The sequence below is a fragment of the Ranitomeya variabilis genome, chromosome 2 (assembly GCF_051348905.1).
Source record: "Ranitomeya variabilis isolate aRanVar5 chromosome 2, aRanVar5.hap1, whole genome shotgun sequence".
NCBI classification, from domain to species: domain Eukaryota; kingdom Metazoa; phylum Chordata; class Amphibia; order Anura; family Dendrobatidae; genus Ranitomeya; species Ranitomeya variabilis.
The window spans coordinates 1,016,855,172-1,016,874,936 of record NC_135233.1 but is presented as its reverse complement, the minus strand read 5'-3'; the positions used below and the strand labels follow the sequence as shown (position 1 = coordinate 1,016,874,936).

The 19,765-nt window shown below is 45.6% G+C and overlaps 1 protein-coding gene and 1 long non-coding RNA gene across 2 annotated transcripts in view; one reads left to right on the top strand and one right to left on the bottom strand.

The window, feature by feature from the left end:
• Positions 1–3,739, bottom strand: part of LOC143808538 (uncharacterized) — an 83,083-nt gene extending 79,344 nt beyond the window's left edge. Inside the window, exon 1 of the long non-coding RNA XR_013221973.1 lies at positions 3,614–3,739. This is a non-coding gene — a long non-coding RNA (uncharacterized LOC143808538). The remainder of the gene's footprint in view (positions 1–3,613) is intronic.
• The window catches only part of SLC35G2 (solute carrier family 35 member G2), a 42,217-nt gene extending 35,562 nt beyond the window's left edge, over positions 1–6,655 (top strand). Inside the window, exon 2 of the mRNA XM_077291302.1 lies at positions 2,638–6,655. Coding sequence (XP_077147417.1) covers positions 2,654–3,892 — 1,239 coding nt within the window. The 5' untranslated portion in view covers positions 2,638–2,653 and the 3' untranslated portion in view covers positions 3,893–6,655. The remainder of the gene's footprint in view (positions 1–2,637) is intronic.
• The last annotated feature ends 13,110 nt before the right edge of the window (positions 6,656–19,765 follow it).

Sequence of the window (19,765 nt, the reverse complement as noted above, 5' to 3'; positions counted from 1 at the left end):
TATAGCAAAATGCTCCAAAAAGATACGACCGACTTCCGGGTGTCTATTGCGTTTTCTCATTGATTTGTATTGTAAGATGCAGAGCATCTTCTGACGCCAGAAGAGTGGCCCCGTCACTTATTGTAACTTCTTGGCATTTTTAGAAACTTGAAGTATTTAAGAGGTGTATAAAACCCTGAATATATTCACAGCAAGCTATTTTACATGGATATGAATATTTATTTATTTTGAACCTTTTTCAGACAGATTTTGCAGGCGGTTTCTGCAGCAGAATTAAAAAAACCTTGTGAGAAAAGAGCAAGTCTCTGCTCGGAAAACTGCAAAAAGACTTTGTGCTCAAAGAGTTTTCCTGGAAATGTTCTTTGCAGCCTTTTGACTTGACAATGCTTAGTTTGGAAAGGTGTACCTTACGATCCGCTTCTAAGGCTATGTGCACACAGAATTTTTTGAGGCGGATTTGGAGTAGAAACTGAGCGGAAAGTCTCCAAATCAAAATTCCTCAAAAATGTGGAGTTCCTCAAAGTAGAGCAGTGTGCATGGCGCCTGTATGGCAGCCCATAGAGCTTCTGTACAATGATGGAACCCCCGGCGTTCCTTGTGTGGCTGTATGTATCTGTATGACGTCATATTACAGAGGTTCTCCTATAATTAATGCTTCATAATGAGGAGACCTTGGTAGGACAGCATCTTATAGAACATGAAATTAGAAGTAGAGGTTCGGCATGGGCTCACGTAGTGCTATAGGCGCTATATTACACCTCTGCAAAATGGGAAATCAGCAGTGTGGTCATTTGGCTGTATTCAGGAGACAGAGAGGATGTAAAATTCAACAAATGATTTTATCCACAATAAAGAAAATTTTAGGCTAGGTTGGCAGAGTTTTTTGGAGGCAAAAATTTCAATATGCTTTTCATTAGTAATGTATTTCAGGAAATGCTTCTGCGTTTGTTTTAGTTTTTTGGAAGCATTTTTATTTTCTGAAGTGTTTCACCACTTTGCATAAATGATTTTGTTCCTTGATTTGGATCAAAATCAGACGTCTCTGATTTTTCTGCAGACCGTGTCATGGACATTTGAACAGCTTCACAGACTACTAGGGTATGTGCATACGATCAGTCCAGATGTTACAACTTAGTGGATGGGATTTCTAGAAAACCCATGTCCACTATGCGTCCAGACACGAACGCGGATCACCTGCGGAGACGGACATGCGGCATGTCTCTCCAGACCACAGCTTGTCAAAAATTTCACCCGTACAATGTATTGGACACAGAGAATCCGCACGGTTCAGTGATCACAGAGGAGTCCCCTGCGTTCAATAGATGACAGCAGTATGGACACAGCGGACATGTACTGCCACTTCCAGATCATCTGCGCATACCTTAATGGATACGAGTTCTATCCATCAAACAGACGTCTGAATGAGGCTTTAAAGGGCCACTGTCACCCCCCTCCAGCCATTATAAACTAAAAGAGCCACCTTGTGCAGCAGTAATGCTGCATTCTAACAAGGTGGCTCTTTTAGTTTTAGGTTCAAGCATACCCAAAATAAAGCGTCTTGATACTTAGCCACAATACTGGTCTCTAGCCAGGGAGGTGGGTCCTCACCCCCCAGCTTGAACCGCTACTCTGCCGTCACTCCAATCTTCATGGGCTTTCGGCACCGCCCCCTCAGTGCTGTTTATGTTTCAAAACCGGCGCCTGCGCTGTGTACTACTGTGCTGCGCAGGCGCAGTGAGCTCTGGCCATCTGACGTCACAGCCAGGCTTGCAGACTGCGCCTGTGCGGCCGCCCTGCTTGTGAATCCCAGCCCCGCACTCTGCATAATGCATAACAGTGAGGGGCTGGGATTCCAAAGGTGGGTGGCCGCACTGCCCGCACAGGCGCAGTCTGCAAGCCTGGCTGGGACGTCAGACGGCCAGAGCTTACTGCGCCTGCGCAGCACAGTAGTACACAGCGCAGGCGCCGGTTTTGAAACGTAAACAGCGCTGAGGGGGCGGTGCCGAAAGCCCCTGAAGATTGGAGTGATGGCAGAGGAGCGGTTGAAGCTGGGGAGTGAGGACCCGCCTCCCTGGCTAGAGACCGGTATTGTGGCTAAGTATCTAAAGCTACAGTGTTAACTGCTGAGCCAACGTGCTGCGCTAATCGAGCCATCGGTCTGTTATTCCACTATTGGGGTTGTGTTTATACACCCTGACATTGCCTGATCAGCGCTGAATCACCTATTCAGCCAGTTGTATATATTCGTAAGTATACAGGAGGAGTAGCAGAGGAACGTCACAACACAGAGCGATGGGAAAACGTCCCGCAGAGTCGATATTTCCTCGTGTCTGAAAGTATTTGCTAAAACATACATGTTTCAGGTGATGACAGTCCGGTTTAACATTATCTTGAATTCTTGTAGAATGATGTGGCAGATTTTTCTGTTTGCCGCTTACAATGAGCCCGTATGTCGAATTTCTACACTACATGGATTATGCGCCTATAGACTTTACCAATATTTTTCCCCTAGTTTTCTATATACACTGTGACATGTTGATCTCCTATACAATCTTTTAAGTTTATAAGCGCCTATAATTTCACTTACTGTACTGTTTGCATTAATTTTAAATCAATTATTATTTGTATTCTTTGCAGAATATTATTCAAGGACATGGATAAATCACCATCCAAACCTTACTCCACCAAGAAGAGAGTAAAAATACATCCGAACACTGTGACAGTGAAATACACATCCCACTATCCACAACCCGGAGATGAGGGATATGAAGAAACCAGTGAAGACAATGGAGGCTTTGTAGAGGAGAACCCCAAAAAAAGATTACTAGGGGATGCCAAAAATAAGGGGAGAACCTTTTTTGGGACAATGGATGCCCGACCAAAGCAGTCAGAAGATCCTGATAATGACCTGGCTCAGCAGTTACAAAGCTTTGCGGACAGCTCTATATTTCAGAGCAGGAAAATGTGGGCTGTACTCTTCGGGTCAGCGATGGCCCATGGGTGTGTGGCACTCATCACAAGATTGGTTTCTGACCGCTCCAAAGTGCCCTCTCTGGAGTTAATATTCATCCGTTCCGTTATGCAAGTTTTATCCGTTATCATGGTTTGTTATTATAAGGAGGCTCCGTTTGGCCCCCCAGGGTATAGATTACGACTATTCTTCTATGGAGTGTGCAATGTTATTTCCATTACTTGTGCCTACACTTCCTTCTCTATTGTTCCACCAAGCAATGGAACCATTATGTGGAGGGCGACCACCACAGTCTTCAGTGCCATCCTGGCCTTCCTCCTTTTGGATGAACATATGCCAAATGTGGACTTGATCACTGTTGTCAGCAGCGTATTTGGCGCATGTTTGGTTATGATTCCAAATATAGTTAATGAAGAAAACTCCTTTCTGGGTGTGTGGAAGGAAGCCTTTGGTTACACCATGACAGTCATGGCTGGCCTTACCACAGCACTGTCAATGATAGTCTACAGGTCTATCAAAGAGAAGGTCAGCATGTGGACAGCCCTTTTTACCTTTGGGTGGACCGGAAGTGTTTGGGGAGCCTGCACAATGTTTATTCTTCAAGAACCAATCATACCCCTAGATGGAGAAACATGGGGCTACCTTTTGGCGATTTGCTTGTGCTCTACCGTCGCCTTCCTTGGTGTCTATTATGCATTGTATAAGTTCCATCCAGCTTTGGTTAGCACGGTGCAACACTTAGAGATCGTGGTGGCCATGATCCTGCAACTTCTTGTGCTGCATATGTTCCCAAGTGTCTATGATGTCATAGGTGGCGCAGTCATCATGGTCAGCGTCTTTGCTCTGGCTGGCTACAAACTCTATCTAGGAAGATTGGGGCGTCAAGATTATCAAGAAATTTTGGACTCGCCCATTAAATGAGGCCTGATGTCTTGTTGTTATTGACTGTAATCTGTCTGTAACAGTGTTGCATACTATACATTCCACTGTTGGGGGTGACCAAACCGGAGATTTTCCCCAAAGCTTGGAGGAAAACAATAGATAAACATAGTTAAAGAACATATTTTAATATAATATATAATTATTTTATTTTAGTTGTGTTATAGTATCATGACTTCATTATAACTACTTGAATCTTGTACCGATTGGTTACATAGAGGCGAGAAAGATTTGACAGACCAGGTTACTAATTGATCAGATTATTGCCACGTTCACATGTTCAGTATTTGTAAGCCAAAACTAGAAGTCGGTGATAAATACAGAACTGGTGACGTGTTTCCATTATACTTTTCCTCTAATCGTTCCACTCCTAATTTTGGCTTATAAATGCGGAGGTAAAATACTGACCAAAACTGAACGTGTGAATGTGGCCTAATTCATTTAGTCAAATCAGACCTCTTGCTTTGTACTGAGGAGAGGCAAACAGCTAGAAACACGTTTCTGCAAATGGAGTGTCTTGTTTGGCTTTTACCCAAAGTCATGTGACAAGGCTCGTTAAGGGGTCGATATTGACTTTTAGAATGGCTTCTAATAGGTGGCACTAGAGTTCCTGCCCCTTTCCTCTCCGAATAGATAAATTACATATTTAATTTCGAGGAGGAGCATTGCAAGACCTATAAGTCTCCTTATGCCGACATGGCCCTCTTCAAGAGGAGAGATGTTACCTCTTAGATCCTCTTGACTTCTGATGTGTAAGGTTATAGAATGTGTCTGCTGAAGGGTCAGCACAACTTCTGTCACTGGATCACCTTTACCTCCGGGGTCTAGAAATAGGAGAACTATTTTATTCTTGTTTTTCAAAACTGTTGTGTTATATCTCATCTATTAGGGCATTTGAACATAACAGAGGAGATTTCCCTGTTGTGGACTCCCCTCTGTGAGGCAAAGATGAAAGCCATTAATGAGCAGAAACTTTGGCTCTGGAGCAGATGATGACTGATCTGAATGGCTGCCATGTAATTAGCAGCCAATACAAGCTAATTGTCTGTCTGGCTGGAGAGTTCTTTGCCAATATCAGTTGATTGTAGGGTGTAGCAGGAGCTGTACAAGCCTATAGCGACTACGGCTGCCATATTAGATGTTCATGTTGTATAGTAGGTTTGTTTGTGCCAAATGTACACGTCTCTACAAAGTCTCAGCGTTTGCTCTGTTTATATGGTATAATGCATTCCTCTAACTTCAGCCTGCTGTGCCACGTACACCCAGCGGAAAAATGATGTGCCATTCCATGTAACGAGGCATAAAAACCTATCTTTGTGACAGGTGACATGTTCTGCTTTGAATTTGGTCCCAACTTTCTTTGAGCCACAATATGGCGACAGTTTCAAGGGAATCTGGCAGCAGGTTTTTACTATGTAATTTGAGGAAAGTATAAAAACACAGAATTCAACGATGTGTCACCAGGCTGTGTGTTGTTGGCTGCGTACAGTGAAAGTTTTATCACTAGGACATTCTCATTGCCGTCACTAGCTGCCTTGTGCAAAGTCATCCAACTCCACCCCCTCCTGTGATAAGCAGCTCACTGTCAATAGACAATGTATAGAAAGAGCATTGTGTGGGCGGGGTTAGCTTTCTCAGCTCTGCTGAATGCTGCATCTAAAAACTCTGATTGTGTCAGAATGGCTGCACCCAGTAAACTAAGTAATACATCATTGGAATCAGGGTCTCTTTCTCTACATTATGCTGCTATCAGATGAGGTAGCAAAAACCTGCTCACAGATTCCCTTTAAGATTTTGAATTGAATCTGCTTCACAATAAAACATCATGTGAACATACACTTCAGAAACAAAAAAAGTTCTTACCACACTGATTTCCTTGTCGCTCGCTTTCCATGATGTCCTTTCCCCTGCTAAGCTGTGATCTCTGCAGTCAATAACTGGTCATAGTCTGTAAGTGCTGCAACTACTGATTGGCTGCAGTGGTCACATGCTTCTGTTACAGCATATCACTGCTGCAAGCAGAATAGAGCAGCGGAGGACCAGACAGCATCAAGACAGGAGAGGCGAGGGATCAGTGGGATCATTTCCAGCATTTGAGAAATGAATAACTGACTCTAGACAAGTCCTGCAAAGGGTTATATCCATCTTGGATAATTTAGGTTGTATGGACAAGATATGCCACAAATGTCTGACAGATGCGTGTCTGGGAATAAAGAGGTGTCTTCCTCCATTCACTTCAATGGGAATTCCAAAAATGGGAGCGAAAATCTGCATGGAAATGTTCAGAACTCAGAAAGAAGTGAATGGAGAGCGCCCACATGTGTGCCCACCTCTCCACTGCCAGTGTCTCAAGATGTGCAGGTAACAGAGGTGGCACCAGTATCTATCCGACATCTATGGAATATTCTGTGACCGTTCTTAACATAAAGAGGTTAAAACCCTCGGACAATTCTTCTATACTTATGTAAGACTATAGGCCTGTAGTGCGGCTACATCTTGACAAGAGATAATAATAATAATAATAATAATAATTTGTATTTATATAGCGTCAACATATTCCGCAGCACTTTACAATTAAGCGGGGACATGTACAGACAATAAATTCAGTACAAGTTAAGACAATTTAAAAATTTAAACAGTGACATTAGGGGTGAGGTCCCTGCTCGCAAGCTTACAATCTACAAGGAAATGGGGGGACACAATAGGTGAAAAGTGCTTGTTATTTCAGGACTGGCAATTATAATAAATAGGGATTTTCATATAAAAGCTGCATGATCCGGTCATCAGCCCGTGTGTTTAAGTGCAATAGTCAAGTATCAATTGCAGTTATAATGTGCATGGAGGGTGTGGAGACAGATGAATAGTAGGGTGCAGATTCAGAGTAATATTTGGATGGAGGGAACAGGACAAAGTTAGTTTACTGAGTAGTTGGTGTGGTAGGCTTGTTTGAAGAGATGGGTTTTTAAAGCGCGCGTGAATAGGTCGGGGCTAGGTATCAGTCTGATCGTCTGGGGAAGTGCATTGCAGAGAGCTGGCGCAGCACGAGAGAAGTCTTGGAGACGGAGGTGCGAGGTTCGGATTATGGAGGATGTTAGTCTTAGGTCATTTGTAGAACGCAGGGCACGTGTAGGGCGATAGACAGAGATGAGAGAGGAGATATAAGGCAGTGCAGAACTGTGGAGAGCTTTGTGAGTGAGAGAGATGAGTTTATACTGGACCCTGTAGCGAATGGGTAGCCAGTGTAATGACTGGAACAAGATGGAGGCATCGGTGAAGCGGCTGGACAGAAATATGACCCTGGCTGCCGCATTCAAGATGGATTGGAGAGGAGAAAGATTGGTAAGAGGGAGACCGATCAGAAGAGAGTTGCAGTAGTCCAGACGAGAATGAATAAGAGCGACAGTAAGAGTCTTAGCAGTTTCAAATGTGAGAAAAGGTCGGATTCTAGAGATGTTTTTAAGATGCAGGTGACAGGAGCGAGTGAGTGATCGGATATAGGGAGTAAAGGAAAGTTCGGTGTCGAATGTGGCCCCAAGACAGCGGGCTTGCTGCTTGGGAGTTATGGTTGAACCTTCCAGGGTAATTTCGATGTTGGGTAGAGTCAGGTTCGTAGAAGGGAGAAACACAAGTAGTTCAGTTTTGGAGAGATTTAGTTTCAGATAGAGGGAGGACATGATGTTAGAGACAGCAGACAGACAATCCTTGGTATTTTGAATTAGAGTGGGGGTGATGTCAGGGGAAGAAGTGTATAATTGGGTGTCGTCAGCATAGAGATGGTCCTGGAACCCAAATCTGCTGATTGTTTATCCAATAGGGGCCGTGTAAAGAGAGAAGAGGAGGGGGCCTAGCACTGAGCCCTGCGGAACCCCGATAGTAAGAGGACGAGGAGGGGAAGAGGAGCCGGCAAAGGATACAGTGAAGGAGCGGTCAGAGAGGTAGGAGGAGAACCCGGAGAGGGCTGTGTCCTTGAGGCCTATGGAGCAGAGCATAGTGAGAAGGAGCTGGTGATCCACAGTATCAAATGCGGCAGATAGATCCAGGAGAATTAGCAGAGAGCAATGACCTTTGGATTTAGCTGTTATTAGATCATTAGAGACTTTAGTGAGGGCAGTTTCAGTGGAGTGTAAAGAGCGGAAACCAGATTGTAAGGGGTCAAGAAGAGAGTTATCCGAGAGATAGCGGATTAGACGGGAGTGGACCAAGCGTTCCAGGAGTTTAGAGATGAAGGAAAGGTTAGAGACAGGTCTGTAGTTAGTCGTGCAGTTCTGGTCCAGGGATGGCTTTTTAAGTAAAGGGGTAATGATGGCATGTTTAAATGAGGAGGGAAAGATACCTGAAGAAAGAGAGAGGTTAAATATTTTAGTCAGGTGAGTGGTGACCACTGGTGAGAGAGACTGCAGGAGAGGTGACGGAATGGGGTCACTGTTGCAGGTTGTAGGCCGAGCAGAAGTGAGGAGCTTGGAAACTTCTTCTTCTGAAACAGGCTCAAAGATGTCTAATGAGCTTGAGGTGCGGCAGGCAAGGGGATCTAGGCACTGAGGAGATTGGGCTGAGATATCCTGATGGATGTGGTTGATTTTTTCTAGGAAGTAAGTGGCCAGATCCTCACCACTGAGGTTGGTGATGGGGGCCTGTACTTTAGGTTTCAGGAGGGAGTTTAAGGTTTCAAAAAGTCGTTTTGTGTTGTTGGATAGTGAGGTGATGAGGGTGGTGAAGTAGGATTGTTTGGCCAGAGAAAGGGAAGAGTTATAGGTTTTGAGTATGAACTTATAGTGGATGAAGTCTTCTGCTAAGAGAGATTTTCTCCACTGCCGCTCTGCACACCTTGAGCAACGCTGAAGAAAGCGTGTTTGCATAGTGTGCCAGGGCTGCCGTTGTTGAAGAGATTTCTCACCAGTAAAAAGTAAACGGTCAAAGGTAACGGGCTAACAAAACATATTAGATATCAGAAATTACAGGCTTTGAGGCATTCGTTTTCACCAAATTTCCAATATTTTTGGCTAAAGCATTTTTTGCAATAGGGTTTATTTCAAATTATTGGAGCTTAGGACTTCTACAGCCTCTATTTACGGTAGTACATAGCAATCTGCAGAATTAGTGAAGCCTTCAGCAATCTTATCTGATGGCAGGGTTTGTATAGGCCCCGTCTCACATAGCGATTTACCAACGATCACGACCAGCGATATGACCTGGCCGTGATCGTTGGTAAGTCGCTGTGTGGTCGCTGGGGAGCTGTCACACAGACCGCTCTCCCCAGCGACCAACGATCAGGGGAACGACTTCGGCATCGTTGAAACTGTCTTCAACGATGCCGAAGTCCCCCTGCAGCACCCGGGTAACCAGGGTAAACATCGGGTTACTAAGCGCAGGGCCGCGCTTAGTAACCCGATGTTTACCCTGGTTACCAAAAAAACAAACAGTACATACTCGCCTTTCGGTGTCCAGGTCCCTTGCCGTCTGCTTCCTGCTCTCACTGAGCCGCCGTACAGCGAGAGCGCAGCGGTGACGTCACTGCTGTGCTCTCACTTCTCACTGTACGGCCGGGAGTCAGTGAGAGCAGGAAGCAGACGGCGAGGGACCTGGACACCGAAAGGCGAGTATGTACTGTTTGTTTTTTTTTACATTTACGCTGGTAACCAGGGTAAACATCGGGTTACTAAGCGCGGCCCTGCGCTTAGTAACCCGATGTTTACCCTGGTTACCAGTGAAGACATCGCTGGATCGGTGTCACACACACCGATTCAGCGATGTCAGCGGGGCCTCAACGACCAAAAAAAGGTCCAGGCCATTCCGACACGACCAGCGATCTCACAGCAGGGGCCTGATCGCTGGTACGTGTCACACATAGCGAGATCGCTATGGAGGTCGCTGTTGCGTCACAAAACTTGTGACTCAGCAGCGATCTCGCTAGCGATCTCGCTATGTGAGACGGGGCCTTAACTCTCATCCTTAGGGCTCATTCAGATGTCCTTTTTTTTCCATGTACAAGAAAAACTGGCAGAGTTTCATCAGTGATTTTTGGTCAGAGTTTGGTTCCGAGTATGCTCAGTTTTTCTGGTACGTGAAAAAGGAAAAAAAAAAACTCTATTCCGTTCATATGTACCAGTCTGTGAATATTAGCCTGCACTTGGATGCCATCTGAGGGCTGTCCAAATTTTTTCACGGACCTATATGCAGTACATGTTTTGTTGATTCCAATCCAACACTCGGATCAAAATCAGACATTTCCCTGTGATTTTGCATGGACTACTCAGTCCACAGAAAAGAACAGATGAGTGAATGACCTCATTCACTATTATAGGTACGAATGCTATCCATGAAAATTCTATGAAAAACACGGATAGCAGTTGTATGCAAAAAAGCATGTCTGAATGAGTCATCAATATCATATCGGTCAAGTCCTGACCCCACTGTGATTAGGCATTAGCATCTTCAGACCGGTACACCACAGCGCCGCACAAGGATTAGTGGCTGCTGCCAGTACTGCAGATCAGCTCCTAGTCATAAAAATAGTGGCTGCAGTAGTGGGAATGGCCATTAGGTAACACAATGGCCTGTTTATAGGCAGCAGCGGAGTTTGGGTGCTCTCTAGGCCTACACGGCCGCCAGGTTAGTGGACACTGCTTGATTGTCTGATCATGATTAATAGGGCCCTATTCATACTGATGTTATGGTGTTATGGTGACCAATCATAACAGAGTCATGGCAGCTTCAACAGATCAGCCTCAAGGATCCCAATAGTCCTAAGATGTCTGTCATGTATCTATGGGGATTCCAAAATTTTTCACAGACAATTGCACAATTTTTTGTTATGGGAGTTGGAGATGAAAACGTGAACAGAATCTAAAGAATAGATAAAGATATGACAAATTGAAACAAAGAAGTGCCAAAGTGTGGACTATGCGTCCATGAACCTTTTTCACTCACAACAGTCAAAAATCTCACATGATATGGGAGATATGAAAACAATGGGCCACAGAACAGACTTGGGTAGCTATGTCGGTGCTTAAAGGGGTTGTGGGAGACTTAACAATTGATGATAGATGATCAGTACGGGATTGGTAGGGGTCTGACACTGGGTGATCCTCACTGATCAGGTAACCTCTGCTCAAGCAGCGGCTGGATATAAGCGATGGGGTGCAGCACTACATCGCCTAGTGGCTGCTGCCCAGTACTGCGCTTTATCTCTGCTGTGTTACGCACTGTGCATCGCTTTTATCCTTCAACTGTGAGAGTAGATTTCAACTGATTGGTGGGAATGTCGGGTGTTGGCCCCTCACTAATCCTCTTGCTGCACCGTGACATCACCATAACCACGTGGTTTTTACCGTGAGCTCAGTCTTGGTAACAAGATGAGGAGATCACACAATAAGTGTACATTGAGCCTAGAGTCACTTAGTAAGGAATATTGAGGACGTCCGTTACGAGCAATGCTGTAATAATACTTTCCTCGATTATATCACATCTTTATAATGCAGATGAGGAACGTTCTAAGAGAAAAAAAAGAGGAAGGGATGATCCAAACACCAGGGACCACCCAGATACCCGTGGACTGACCTCATTACTACCATTACATGTCCATATTACCAATATGCAGTCCATTTCCCCTCAAAAGGATGACTTTGCTGTCCATGTTAAGTTTACATAATGAGACATTCCCAGAGTCAGCCATTAGGTCTCCTGACATGTCGGTTTTATTAAGTATGTGTATTCCCCATGAAATAACAATGCTGAAGAATCTTTTCTTAGAACTTTGTGTTGTGCCATCCCTGTTAGGCAGGGTTCTCACCATGCTTAACCCTATGTTCAGTGGCACTGTCGGGGCTTATGTCAAAGCCCCAGCAAAATGGGATTTGGGTGTATACACTGACGGGGCCATTGACTATATAGTTGCAGACGGAGTCACAGTGTGCTCTATCGTGCGTCATTTTCAGCCGTTTTCAGTGGACTATATCTTGTTGCCCACCTCAAGAAAGCGTATTCGACCGGAAAATATGAATGACAGAGAGCACTGTGACTCCAACTGCATCAACGGTGACTGAACCTGTTAAATTCTGGCGAGGAGAATAAAGTTCATTTTGGCGCCTCAGTCAGCGCATGCCACTACTATGCCCGCCGCGAATGCACTGTTAACAGGTCAGTGCAATTTATTTGACAGTTGAATAAAATGGTGCCCTAGTCAGCGCATGCCATGACTATACCCTTCACGACGAAAATAGAGTCTCTCTCTCGCGCTCTCTCTTGCGCTGTCTCTCTCATGCTCTCTATCTCTCACTCTCTTGCTCTCTCAAGCTTTCTCGCATGCTCTCTTTCTTGTGCTGTCTCTCACACTCTCGCTCTTTCTCGTGCTATCTCTCTTGCGTGCTCTCTCACGCACTCTCATCACTGCCAGTGAAAAAGGTGCCGCAGCCGACGTTCTGAAGATAGTTGGAGCAGAAACGAATGGCTGGCACACGATTAGGATATGTGGTGCTAGTAAACACGACCGGAGATCCCATAAACATAGAAAGTCAATAATCACTGCACTCTTTGACCAGAAAGGATTTGCTTCAAGTGAAAACAGTTTATTCATAGGTGAAGAGCGACAGGTAATAACGACGTTTCGGCTACAACGAGGACTCCTCTCCTAGACGCAAGTCCTCCATAATTCCCACTATACCACCGACGTCGGCTCCTGTAGCCATGCTTCTCTACACATCGCCGCTCCCCCCGGACCGTGTCTTATAAATTGAGCGGTTTGCCACACATGGTTACCTTGATCCTCATTTTAATGCGTCTAATGAATTCAGGCTACTCCACTTCCTCTAATACTGACCACATTCCAGGTGATAAGCCTATTCCTTATCAGCTTCTGTAAATTTCCCTGTGATGTTCCATCTGGACATATCCCTTACTTTACCTTTCTCCCTGATGGGAACTTACAAGTACGACCACTGATATATCAATTTAAGGCAACACTATGATCAAGGCCATGTTGTAGCCGAAACGTCGTTATTACCTGTCGCTCTTCACCTATGAATAAACTGTTTTCACTTGAAGCAAACCCTTTCTGGTCAAAGAGTGCAGTGATTTTTCACTTTCTATGTCCTGAAGATAATGGCGCTGTAGTGCGGCATGCTCTGTCTACTGCGCAGGTGCTGAAGGCATCGGATAGAAGGACACGTCTATACTTCTTATATTATAGATGGCCACGTCAGCGCATATGCTAAAATCCCGTTTTGCTGCGGTTCAGACATAAGACCCGACGGAGCCACTAAATGTAGGCTAAAATGCTGTGTGAACAAGGATGTACAGATGCAATCAAAATTATCTTAGTTAAATTTCCAAACTTTGTGCTGTTTGCAAAAAACTAATCAAACAAATTAAGGTGAACTTGTGATGTGATTCATGCTGCCCGAACCACGTGCAGCATGAATCAGACACCGGCTTTGTTATTGCAGCGGTGTATGTTTTACACGAAATCGCTGCAGCTTTTTGGAGAAAAGCTACTTTAATGAAAGTCAGCCGGGGAGTATGCCTCACTGCAGCGTTTTAGCGTAAAATGTACACGGCTGCAATCCGGTAACCAGTGTCTGATTTGTGCAGCCAGTGATTCGGACAGCATGAGTCTCATGGGAAGTTCCCTATAAATAGCTCACTACAACTTATATATCAAATGGTTTCTTCAAATCCAACGCAAAATGCCCCTTTTTACTGACTACTGTAGTCTGATATTCAACCCATTCGTGACAAGATCCTTAAGATCCTTTTGTATATAGTTGAGCTTCTCTGGCTGTTATGACCTGCTGTAATGTGATCCAAACATCTTAGCCCACATGACCTGCTATAAATGTGATGCATAGCCAGACTTCAGCTTATGGCAGGTTCCTGAGGGATCTTAGCCAATTCCTCATGGACAATTTTCGCCCAAGTCAGTCAAATTCTTGGCTCTGCATGCTTGGTTTCAGAAGAAGTGTTGGAAGATTCTGCAGGTCACAGTCACTGTCATACTGACTTGAACTCAATAGAAAATCTTTGGTCGGATTTAAAGAAGGAGGATAAAGCATGCAAACCCGAGAATATGAGTGAACAGGAGGGGTTTGTCCATGAGGAGTGAGCTTAAATTACTGAGGAAACCCATCAGAAACTGGTGTCTGGCTATGCATCACGTTTTAGCAGGTCATAACAGCCAGATGGGCTAAAGCGGTTTGTCATAAAGAAATTTAATATTTCTCAGACTGCAGTAGTCACCAAAGATGGCATTTTATGTTGAATTTGGAGCAACCACTTGTTATATGAATTGTGTCTATTTAAACTGTTCTTGATTCTTATTTTGCTAATAAACCTAATTTACACTATTTGAAGTAGAGGTGAATCACTTTGATTGTACAAAACTAGACGCATTTAAGCTCAACCAAAGCTTTAATGAGAAGACTGCTGATGAAAGCTTTGGATGTGCTGAAACGCGTCAAGTTTCGTTGAATAAAGAATCAAGGAAAAAGTTAAGTGATTGCCGGGACCTGATTTTCCAGAAGAGTGCTGATCGATTTTGGTTTTCTACAATAATTTTGATTGCAACTGCTATTATCCTACAAAATTATGGTTACATTGGCAGCTGGTTGTCACTATTTTGGGGTGTCCTATATAGTTTGACTTAATCCAATCCATGCTGACAGTGTCATCATATACCATGGGGAAACAGCCCTTTGATACAGGGAAAGGCGACACCCAGTTCTCCATTTATTCATATATTCTAGGAGAAGTTGCAGTGAAATGCGCAGTGTAAAGATCCAAAATGCACACTTTATGGGGTATCCAAGTCTTTCCGGAAGCAGACACTTCAGCCTAGCCGACAAGTTCACTTTATGAGTCATCAGCAGATGTATAATCCAGTAATGTTTTATGAGAATGTGGGGAAACACAGTGTGAGCTCATCACCACTGAATCATCTCCTAAATTTAGGAACAATAAATTGAAGTAACTGTAATAAAAATGAATCCGATATTTATATTATAGACTTTGGGATCTCTAGGTTTTCCCCCACGTACCTCCTCCAAGCAATGCACTCTTGAAATGGATTAACACTCATGGAAATTCCATATGGGTAGTCTGTCCCTGGGACTGGGACCAGCGCCATTTTTCATGGATGGTCTTGCTTTGAACATTTCCATTTGTGAGCGCACAACTTTGAGGAAGCGTTCTCCTGTCCCCGTGCCATGTAGTCTTGGGAGTGGGATCACAAAACCCTAGCTCTGTGACGATGCCCGGCTCACTGCCATGTTAGAGAAGACACATTCTGCCAACGTATTTTTGTATTGTGCTGGTGAATGAGTGCCAATGTTTTTGTCAATGAGTGTCAACTGCACAATAAAAAGTCAATGACATTTTGTGTACTGATGGTGTCGTGTCCTTGTGTCTGTCTGTGATCTCGATATGATTGTGTCTACAGTAGAATTTTATGCAGAAGCCAAAGACTTAAAAGGTTTGTGTGGTGGTGGGTAATACCCTCTTGATCCTGGGAATCCGAGCACTGGGATTCCCACCGATCATCAGAATGGAGCACTATTATTCTAGTTAGAGTGATGGGAAGGGCACATGCTCGATCACCGCGACATTCCTTCCTTCGGCTGCTTTTGGCAGCCCCAAAGAGAATCAATGAAGTGATGTTGGGGCAAGAGCATTGCAGCTTTATTGTAATGGGGATAAAAGTGCCCCATCGGGGTTAAAAATTACCCGTTCTGCAGATCGGTACAGGCCCCAGCGGTCAGATCCCCGCTGATTAATAGGTTATCACTTATCGTATATTGCGGATGGGTAATAATTTTTCCCTGGAGAACAAGTTGACCCACACTCATTTATCTCCTACTGACAGGATGCATGATCATTGGTAAGCGCAGGTATGGCCACTGATCACGAGACGTCCCCTGTCTGAATTGGAATCCTAGTGAGCATGTGTGACCACCACTCCTATAGACAATGGATAGAGCAGTGATCGCACATGCTCACTACTGCTTTATTCAGGTAGGGGAATCTTGGACCCCAAGTCTAGTAATTGATGCTGTTCCCAGAGGTCAGACCCTTAAAAATTAGACATTTATCACCTATCCTATGGACAGGTGATATATTGTTTATAGAACAGTCCTTTTAAGCTGGCCACTAATGTCACAGCTATACTACATGACATAACCATAAATGTTCAGCTGAGAAAATACTCAGCTCCTTAGGCTACTTTCACACTAGCGTCGTACGACGCACGACGAATTGCGTCGTTGCGACGTACCGACGCAAGCAGTGAAAGTGCCGCACAACGGGGGCAGCGGATGCTGTTTTTCAACGCATCCGCTGCCCCATTGTGAGGTGCGGGGAGGCGGGGGCGGAGTTCCGGCCGCGCATGTGCGGTCGGAAAAGACGGTCTCGACGCACCAAAAAACGTTACATGCAACGTTTTTTGGTGGCGACGGACCGACGCAACACGACGCAACTGTCGCACGACGGTTGCGACGTGTGGCAATGCGTCGCTAATGCAAGTCTATGGAGAAAAAACGCATCCTGCAAGCACTTTTGCAGGATGCGTTTTTTCTACAAAACGACGCATAGCGACGTGCAGTGCACGACGCTAGTGTGATAGTAGCCTTACCCACCACGTGAAGAAAAGATTGCACATATTGAAGTCCAACATGTTCAATCCTTTATCTACTGGGAGGCCCTTATATAAATATTATTGTCATCCACTCCTTATATTATTCTATCCTATATTATTGGTGGGTTTTATGTAAAGTCAGACAGCTGTACAATATGTTCACATCTTGGTTTGGCTGTGTGTTTGGACGCGCTCCAATAATGACCACAGGCTTTGAATGGCTTGATGTACAGAATGCCAACGGAGTGTCACCTGCCTTTTTCTCCACAGGTGTCAACAAATCATTTCAATATAAGACCCGAGCCCAAGTAAGGTTGGGAATTGGTAGCCAATATAGGCCACTGTATAGCATACCCCCGAGCTCTACTTCCAGCACACACAAAGAGATTTGCCTTACACATGCACTGAACATAGTAAAATATTAAGATGTGAACTATCTTAGATCACTTAAACACTAAATTTGGATAAATATTTGTATGTCAAAATAAGGTGAGAAACCTACAGACAGAAAAACTATCTACACCTGTTTTGTGTATTGTGCCCACTCGCTTTTCCATTAGAACTACTGATACAAAAAATACAGTACGTCCATTCACCAGTAACTCACTAGTCTCACCGGTGTTACAAGTGGCTACTGACATGACATCATCAGGTTAGTAATCCTGACTACTCCATATCCGATGAATGACCTTTGGACGTCCAATCTAATTACAGAGAGATGTAAAAGTTTGGGCACCCCTGGTCAAAATTACTGTTATTGTGAACAATTAATCAAGTTGAAGATGAAATGATCTCTAAAAGCCTAAATGCATATAATAGTGTTGCGCAGTAGCATTTATGTCTTACCGATAGATGCTACTGCGCATGCGCCGCCGCCATCTAGCTGGAGCTGAATTTTTTTCCTCCAACAAAATGGCACTGCCAGTGGCGCATGCGCAGTAGCATCTATCAGCAAGACATGCTCTCAATCTGTACAAGCAAGCAGTGGGCAGGGCTTACACAGATTAAGAGCAGCGCTTGATGATAGATGCTACTGCGCATGCGTCGCCCCATTTTTTTTGGAGGAGGCTTTGCATCCACCTTATCCTGATGCTGCTTCCGCTTTTATATGTATGTGTGTGTGTACATATATATATATATATATATATATATATATATATATATATATATATATATATATATATATATATATATATACATACAGCACCCCAGAGTCCTGGTCGTTGCAGTACTGTGGCTCCGCCGCTAAGGGGAGCTATGGTACGTCTGATGGCACTGAAGGAGTTCATCTGATCAGGTATCACAGACACCAATATATTTCACCGCCGGGCCTCCAGGGGGAGCTAAGGGTTCTATTTACTAGGCCACTCTCCACACACTGGTAAAACTGGGGGTCAGGCAGGAAGTTAGGCAGAAAGCTGACTGGGTTGGAGCCAGGCAACACCTTGTGGCAGAGGGTGTTGCAGGGGAAGATTCGGTAGGGTCTCTGTCAGGGGTGGGATCCTGACAGAGGCTTGGCAAACTGAGAGAACGTAACGGGACCGTGCCTGCTCAGTATAGCGGCGGTGCCCAAGGAAGGACTAGAAGCGAGATAGATTGTGCTGAGTGAGAAACGAGATCAAAGCAAGAAGGAGAATACCAGTAGGGGTCGTGCTGTAAGACCGAGGCAACATCCTACTGAGGCGCAAACAACCGGTGGCCAGAACGCCGAAGGAAGTATTTCTATATACAGCTTCAGGCAATACTTCGAACCTACGGCAGGACAGTCAGTCTCAGGCGGGCTGTCTCACTTAAATCACCTATGCAGTCTTGGGGGGCAACTTGTGGAGAGGGGCGACTCTAGGGTCCCGGAAGAGCTCCGAGCCTACCCGTCAAACGGGTGCCGTCCTAACCGTAACATCAGGGAGGGACGGAGGATTAGCAGAACATCATCTAATCGAGTTGTGAGGGAACTTAAGAAACAGACACAACAGTTGTGGGGACTTTCCGTAAGCACAGCAGGGAAGGACCGCAACACATAGCACTAGAAGGAAGGCACAGATTTCCACCTGTAAAGAGAACTCTGGAGGTGCCATTGGACCGGCCGGACTTGCGCAGCCTGGTTATCCGGATTCCGGACTGAGGACCCAGAGATCTTCAGTAAAGAGGTAAAGAGACTGCAACCTGGTGTCCTCGTTATTTATTGCACCGCACCACCACCACCACCATCATCCATCATATCTACTACTGACTGTGCGCCCCTCGGCAGGGTCACGGATCGGGCCTAGCCACCGTGACAACCCCAGAACAAGAGACTCAGAGGCCCGGTACCGGGTATCCCTCGGCCCTGCGGCGGTGGGGGCGCTACAACTTGGCGTCACGAACAGGATCTACTTAAGCCTAAAGAATCAGGTCATGTGTGCCTTGGGACTGTGATTTATCGTGCTTGGACTGTGCTTTATTACAAGGACTGTGTGTTGCCACTTGCCGCCAGAAGTTCCCACCAAAACCGCCGCCATTACAGCGCTAAGGAGAGCGCAGGAGAAGAAGAAGGGCGTGGAAGTGGGCGTGAACAAGCTGAAGAGCGCGAAAGACAATGGCCGCCCAGTCTAAATATCTCGGCCCCTTGTGGACGTGTCCGTCAGCAGCCGAGATCCGCCTCCTGATCCTTAATGGTGGGCAGAGACAACGAAAACGAAACCACCCACGAAGAAGAGAGCGGGAAAAGGACGAGGAAGAAGAAGTCCGCGACATGGAGGACGCCATGGCCAGCCGCCCGGAGCCGGAGCGTGGGGTCGGAGCCGAGGACTCCCCCAGCTACCCGGAGAGGCACCGCAGCCAGACCTCCACAGCTGACGCTGACCTCCTGCAGACCGGAGCGGACGGGCTGATCCGCCAACCCCTGCAGACGCAGCTGAGCACTGAGGCCGGGTGGAAGAAGACCACCATCGGGAGCCTCGCCAGACGTCTGTCGGTAGCCTCGTCTGGTCCGGAGCAAGAAAGAAGTTCCGGCGCTCCGAAGCCGGAAGGCAAGGCCCTGCCGGAAAGCGAGATGCTGCAAACGGAGATGACAACGCCGCAGCGCAAGGCCCCGCAACCAGCGTTCCAGACCCCAGCGGAGACGGAGCAGACCAGCACCGGAGGGATAGCATCTGAAGCAGGTATGAGAGACGACCCTGCCCTGACGACCGACACCACTCCAGTGACTGCTAGTGCCACAGCTGCTGACTCCGTTCCAGTGACTGATCTTGCAGCAG